At 31.8% G+C, this 7110-nt stretch overlaps 1 protein-coding gene across 1 annotated transcript; it reads left to right on the top strand.

Moving 5' to 3' along the window:
- The first annotated feature begins 2252 nt into the window (after window positions 1-2252).
- On the top strand, window positions 2253-4833 carry LOC124890406 (calcium uniporter protein 2, mitochondrial-like). Its single transcript, XM_047402250.1, has 2 exons — window positions 2253-2987; window positions 4141-4833. Exons 1-2 carry the CDS (start codon window positions 2421-2423, stop codon window positions 4567-4569), a joined length of 996 nt encoding a protein of 331 aa, XP_047258206.1. The 5' UTR covers window positions 2253-2420; the 3' UTR covers window positions 4570-4833.
- Window positions 4834-7110: the final 2277 nt, after the last annotated feature.

Below are 7110 nucleotides of genomic sequence, written 5' to 3' on the forward strand. Positions count from 1 at the left end.
TTATACATTCAAAGCAATGTATAGTGAAACTGTGCCATTCCAGTAGACTTACAAATGTATAATATTTGATTATACATTTGTATCAATGTATGATATAGCATCCTACATTATAAATGTGCATGATATTAACAATTTCTATAATTTTTTTTACAAGTAATAAATGTTTTACAACATGTATGATGTTATGTAATACATACGTCTAAAACGTATTAGTCTTTAGTTCAATGTAAGATTCAGTTATAAGCAAAGGTACATAACAGGAAACATATTATGTGTTCAAACTATAATGTCAGATTAATTAATAATATGTTGTTTTAATCATTAACAAATAAGTGAAAGGGAAATTCAATAAGTGAAAAGGAAAATCCCAGTAAATATTTTTTTTGGCTTTAGCCTTTAGTTTCGTCCCTCATTTTTGGTCAAAAAGACAGCGTAATAAGCACCCACAACGCCTAACACCAACAAGTTCATAATTGACCTAGTCTTTTAAGGGCAGTACGAAATCTGAATACATTCCAAGTCATCACTGTTCAAGATCTATACATAATAAATTACTTCAACAAAAAATTTAAATTAAAAAAAATAATTACGCAAAAATAATAATCAAAGGGTTTTTTCAATTTGATTTTGTTTTGTTATTGAGAGCGTTTATTTGATTAATTCGAGTTTAATTTTTTTTTTTGAAAAAGAAAAAAAATAATTTTGGATTTATGAATTCCGAGTAGAGAAAGTGGAATCCGTGGTTAAGGAGAAGTGAAATGGTGAGGAAGAAGGGAAGGTAAATTGGAATTACAGCTGCTACTCATAATTATAAATGACATACTAAATAAATGGAGAGAAAAGGTAGCAAGAATTTAGGAGAAAAATATGGAGCATAATTTGAAGAAAAATATGGTTGTTTGGAATATATAAGAAAGAATAGAGAGAAAATAAAAAAAGTAGAAATTTAAATAATTAATTTGAGATTTTTGTAATTTCTTTTTTAACATGTAATGTAATGTAATAAGACAAAATTAACATATGTTTATATGTAATTTTTTCTTTATTTAATATTATTTGAATAAATGTAAAATATTATTTGTAGTATATTCTACTCTATAATAGAAGATCAATGAAGTTGTGTGGAAGCAGGCATGTTTACCTGTTTTTAGCACAATTTTATTGTACCTTTTCCTTGCCTCCATTTTCTATCTTTGCTTTAATTTGTGTGTCTTATTCTTTTAATTTGTTATATATTTTTAAAATGTATGTAAAAAAATTATAAATCATAGTAATTAATAATTTAAAAATTTAAAATATAAAAAATATTTGATTGACTTTTAAAATTATATCAGTGTCACTTAAATTGAAATTGAAGAAAAAGTATTATAAATTACAATAATTAGAACTTAAATAATTTTAAAAATATAATTGACTATCAATGCCGCAAAAGTTTCAACGCGCAAGCTGATGGACACCATGGTTACCAAAAAAAAAAGAGTAACATATATTATTTGAAAATTACATAAAAAAAAGTACTATAAAATATCATAGTTAACAACTTAAAAAATATAAAAATATATCGATAGTTTTAGTGCACCGGACTGCCCTTTTTAACAACTTAAAAAATATAAAAATATATCAAAATATCTGATTGATTATCTAATTTTTATTTTTATTGTATAAATTAAAACACAAAATTAACATATATTTGAGTCCGACACTAATAAGTACATATAAAAAAAAGTTATCGTGATTGGTGGTTATCGCAAAAAAGTCTAGACAAAACATAAAACAACACACAAATATTATTACCAATAAATGGAAAATATCTCTTGATATCCCGTTCATTCTTTTTATCGTCATTACTGAAAATAAATAATTTCAAATAATTATCATTTTATAAAAATTAAGATATACTCCCTTCGTTTTAAAATAGTTGACCCCTTTTGATTTGACAGTTTTCTTAAGAAAATATTTATTAGGAATTTATTTTATTAAATTAGCCTTATTAATTATGTTTTGAAAATATAAATTTAAGTAAATATATTTTGTTTAGACTTTTAATATTGAGGATAGTATTGAAAGAATATAATAAAATACTCTTGATTTCATCAAAAGGAACAATTAAATTGTAACAAATATTTTTAGAAAGAGGATCAACTAAAACGAAACGATGGAGTACACGACAAGTAAAATCAACGTAAGACAGAGTAATTACTAAGTAGGTATTTAAAATTCTTAATCAGTTAATTTTTCTTGAATTAACATAGCAACTAGCTGTCATTACGTCACTATGAATGTACCTATAAATATGTCTAACCCATGACTCCTTTCTTCATCGTTGAAAAACTTGAACAATTCAAACCCCTAAAGCTACCATTTTCACAAATCAATTTTTTCTCTCTCAAACCATATACTAGTACTTCTTTTTTCTATCAATGGCATTCAAAAAAGCGCTAACTCAATGTCTTCTCAATGTATACAAAACGACTGGCTTTTCTATTTCCGCCTGTCGTATATCTTCGTCGTCCATGTCCGCCAGAACACTTACCCTTCCTCATCCCGATAGCAAAATTGCTCCAGATCCCGGAGATAATGGAATTTTCAGGCGATTAATCCACCGCAGACACATGTACACGTCTCCGTCCACTTCGCCGGAGCTCCGGACAATATCGACCGGAGAAACTCTCATCGAGAAACTACGTGAAATGGATGTTAGTAGAAGCAGGATTAAACTTGACGGCCTCCTCCCGCCGAAGGAATCGGAGCCGGAGGAGAAATTGACGGTGGCGGATGCAAGGAAGGTGCTAAGGTTATCACAACTGGAGATGGTGAAATTGAGGCTAAAACAGATTGAAAAGAATTGTATTTCCTACTCGGAATTTCTTCAGATTTGCTCTGGAAATTGTTCGAATAGTGGACAAGGCATCGAATTCGCGAAGATTCTTGATGATTCTGGAACTGTGATTGTTCTAGGAAACGGTGTGTTCCTCCGGCCTCATCAGGTTTTTTTTTTTCCCCCCACTTTTTCCATTGTTCTTCCTTTATTTATATTCTTTTTATGCTATGCGTAACTGCTTTTTTGACAGAAACGCATAAAGATAAATTACTACTATGTGACAATTCATTGGTAATTGACAGCATTATTGATACATAGAAATTAGATAAATTTTGTATTTGATGATTGTTAAATGTTGGGAGTCTACCGAAAACTGATAGTAGCGTTTTTCGTGTTTTTTGCTCCAGACAGGAAAATGAAACAAAGTTACTTCGGAATCTCTAAAACGAGATGGTGACTTTTATAAAGGAGTTGACCAGCCGGATCATTTTCAAAGACCCAAAAATTTCCCTTCCTGAACACCTTCAAGACCTTTTAAGTTAATTTCACCGAAAAACATTTAGGCCAAAAATCAAATTATTTGGAAGGGGGATAGTTGTTTTACATGGGATTTGATTGGAAAGAGAAAATGGTAGTACTAAAATTTTAATTGATGGATTGTTTTGCGTGGTGATGGTTGGGGTGGGATGGGGTGGGGGGAGGTGGGTTAAGAGGAAAAGGACATCCAGTTATTGTGGAGTTTATGACAAAAGGATTAGCTGTCTATTCACAGTTCCTCTTTCAAATTGGCCACTAGTCTTTTCTATACTTGACGTTAGAAAACTCTTTTGGTAAAAAAGCAAATGAAGTTGGGGAGAATTCGTTTGCCTAGTCATAAAGAAAGCCATATATGTCAATTCTGGCATGTTCATATAATGCATGAGTTTTAATTGGAGGGTACATAACGTGGGTGGATCGGGCTCTTGGCTAGGCCATTCTTATTGGAGGAAAGGAGTAAAAGAATGTCAACTAAGAATGTTAATCTTTTTAGGGGATATACAATAGCTACGGAGATAGTAGCACTTATCGACACAAATTAGGTTAGGAGAATGTCAATTTTGAAGCTTATTCCCTATTCCAATCCAAATTAATATATACATTTTGTATAATTTTCAAATAGTATCAGCCTATAATTCAGTATTCATATTTTTAAATAACATATATATTTTGATATACACATTTGAGAAATATGTTTGAAGCAGCGTCGGATGTCGACAATAGGTATTGTCAAGTGGAGTTAGTTTTACCCAAATATTTTGGTCCTCTGTTTTTGTTTACAGGTAGTGAAATCCCTACAAGGCCTATTGCCAACGCCCTTGGCGAAAACAAATGACCCACAAATGATGAAAGAGCTCAACCAAATGGAAGAGGAAAAAGCAATAATTGACAAGAAAGCAGAGTCATTGGTGCGCAGAGAATTATGGTGTGGGCTAGGCTACTTTGTCATTCAGACAGCAGCATTCATGAGATTGACATTTTGGGAACTCTCATGGGATGTCATGGAACCAATTTGCTTCTATGTTACATCCTTTTACTGCATGGCTGGTTACACCTTCTTCCTTAAGACCTCCAAAGAGCCTTCTTTCGAAGGATTTTTCCAGAGCCGATTTGTCTCCAAGCAAAAGCGACTCATGAAGCTCAGGAATTTCGATCTTCAAAGGTATAACGAGCTCAGAAGAGCTTGTTACCCTCTTCAGGAAGAACCTTAACGTTTGATTCATCAGATAGTGTTCACAAGACAGAATTTAACAATTTACATGAACATTTTGCTAGGTAGAAGTATCTATTTTAGGAATAGTTAATACTTTTTTTTAAGAAGGGAGTTCAAACAAGAAACAGAGACATCAATTAGTCTTTTATTTTTTCCTTCCCTTTTTCTCATCTTTTTTATTTAATTTTAATCATCAATGTGTCATAATGACGGCCAATGTAAATACAATTGAAGAGGAATTCCCATAAAATTGTGAACCCGAGTATATGCTCCACTGGCACCCACTGGCACTTGCCTTCGTGATGCTTAGTCAGATTCTCATAATCAAATAGTACAATTTAATTAACAACACTACAGCAACTCCTTAATTAAAAGAAATGAGCTATTATATAATACTATTCTATATAATTGACAGAAATGAACCCACCAGATCTATATTGAGATCCAGATCTATATTTCATCCAAGGAATATACCAAGATAGAAGGAATTGATAATTATGAACTGTGTACATTCTTGAGTCGGGGGTCTATCGGAAACAGTCTCTCTACTCTTTTAGAGATAGTGGTATGGACTGAATACATTCTATCCTCCCAGACCCCGGGTTTTTCGTTTGTTGTTGTTGTAGAAGGAATTGATAATTATGAACTATGTCCCCTGCAAAAGACAAACTGTGGAGGGGGAAAGTATTATCTTTTTCATCATTCTCGGATATTGTTTGGGAGTATTGAATGGGACAAAATTAAATGCTAGTGTTCATCAATTATAGGGGAAATTTCAGAAATATCAATTCAAATTTAATTAGAAAAAAATAATAATATTACATAATTACATTTCATAGCAATTCTCTTATTTATTTTCTTCATTAATTTTCTCTCTTTTCTCTATCTTTTATTTATATCCTCTATCACTCAATTACTTAAAATTATCTGTAAATTTCTCAAATTTGGTGGCCAAATACATATTTTACCTTCTAAATTATCAATCTCAAAATTAAGTATTTACCAACCAAAAAAGTTTGACAAATTTGCTTCAATGACACTTTGAGTGCTATAGGTATAATTACGTGACTTAACCAATAAAAGATCATTTGTTAGTTAAGTGACCATTCGACTAATGGATTTGAAAATGCAACAATTTCAAACAAATACTCATCTTTTCAAACGAAAAACTGTAACCACCTTAATCAATTAAGAATTCATGGCTACTTAATATTGTTAAGAAGTCTCGCATTGATAGTGTAAATGAGCTATTTTGTTCTATGAGCAGGGGAGGTGCTTTCTGTGCTAGGCACCTACACTTTCCACCATAGTGCGCTCGAAATTACTTTAAAGACTTTTGAAAAACATAATGTAAAATATTGTATTTTAAATTTAAGTTGAAATAATGGACATTACAACAAAATAAATATTAATTTGAAAATAATATTTGAAGTTTGAAATGCTGATGTTTGTGGCCGGAATTGAAATTTGGCACTTGTGGGGTGCATTTGCTGCGCCTTGAGACCATTGGCTAATGGCAAGTGCAACTTCAGCTGTTGTGATTTTGTTTTGACAATTCAAAATTGTACTACTAAAACAATTGTGACCCGCATGGGAAAATAGCTGAAAATGACTTAAAATCTACTTGAATAATTCAAAATAATAATAATTTGTAATATAAGTAATAAATAATAAAATAATAGAAATAACAGAAAGCAGCTACTGCTGAGAAACTTTAGATCAATACACCAAAAATGATCTTAAGTGATAATTAATTAATGATAATAGCTTAATTATCATTAAATATATATATTTTTAGAGGTATTTCTTAACTATCTTTATAAATGCCCTAAAGCTTACAACGATATTGGACCAATGGAAATTAACTAACACGAATAAAAATTTTAGCACTTTTTGTTAAAGTGCATGCTTATAGCCGCTAAAGGTTGTTTTTGTTGTCGTGGATAAGGTGAAGCCCAAGAACATAGGAAATATTATTTAGTTATGTTCCTCTTTTTGGTAAACATGAATAGTACTAATATATTAAGGTTACACAATACATGGAGGTGCCGAAGGACACGATTTGTACAAAAAATCATAGCCTCATTACAAAATGTTGTAGACGAAAAAACTACAGGGAAGAGAGAGTGTGTACATGGGAACATGTCCTATTATAGTATGTAGCGTTTCCAATGTCCTCCCTACCCCATTCCAGGAGATGAAGCACAAAGGGGAGGCAGTTGAGACCAAAACGTGATATCACTTTCCGTGAGCGAAGCACTAAAATTTGCCAAACTATCGGCCATAAATTTCCTGTATGTGTGTTGGGTCAGTGGATCATGGAGCAGTATGAGGAGGGACCTGCAACCATTAACAATGTGTGAGTAGATGGGTATTGGGTTAAACAGTAAGGTAATAACTTCAACTGAGTCAATCCTGACGTGGAGATTCAGATAGTCGTTATGATGAGCCAATTGTAGGCCTCGCAACAAGGATAATAGTACATGCATAACAATAGATGATTCGGTTGTCATTCCAGTAAAGCCCAATAACCAGTCGC

The sequence above is a fragment of the Capsicum annuum genome, unplaced genomic scaffold (assembly GCF_002878395.1).
Source record: "Capsicum annuum cultivar UCD-10X-F1 unplaced genomic scaffold, UCD10Xv1.1 ctg1715, whole genome shotgun sequence".
NCBI lineage: Eukaryota > Viridiplantae > Streptophyta > Magnoliopsida > Solanales > Solanaceae > Capsicum > Capsicum annuum.

Excerpts from the sequence above, each read along its gene's own strand:
- LOC124890406 (XM_047402250.1), top strand. The coding sequence starts at position 2,421 with ATGGCATTCAAAAAAGCGCTAACTCAATGTCTTCTCAATGTATACAAA. Across the intron at positions 2,988-4,140 it reads TGTTCCTCCGGCCTCATCAG|GTAGTGAAATCCCTACAAGG; the intron begins GTTTTTTTTTTT and ends TTTTGTTTACAG.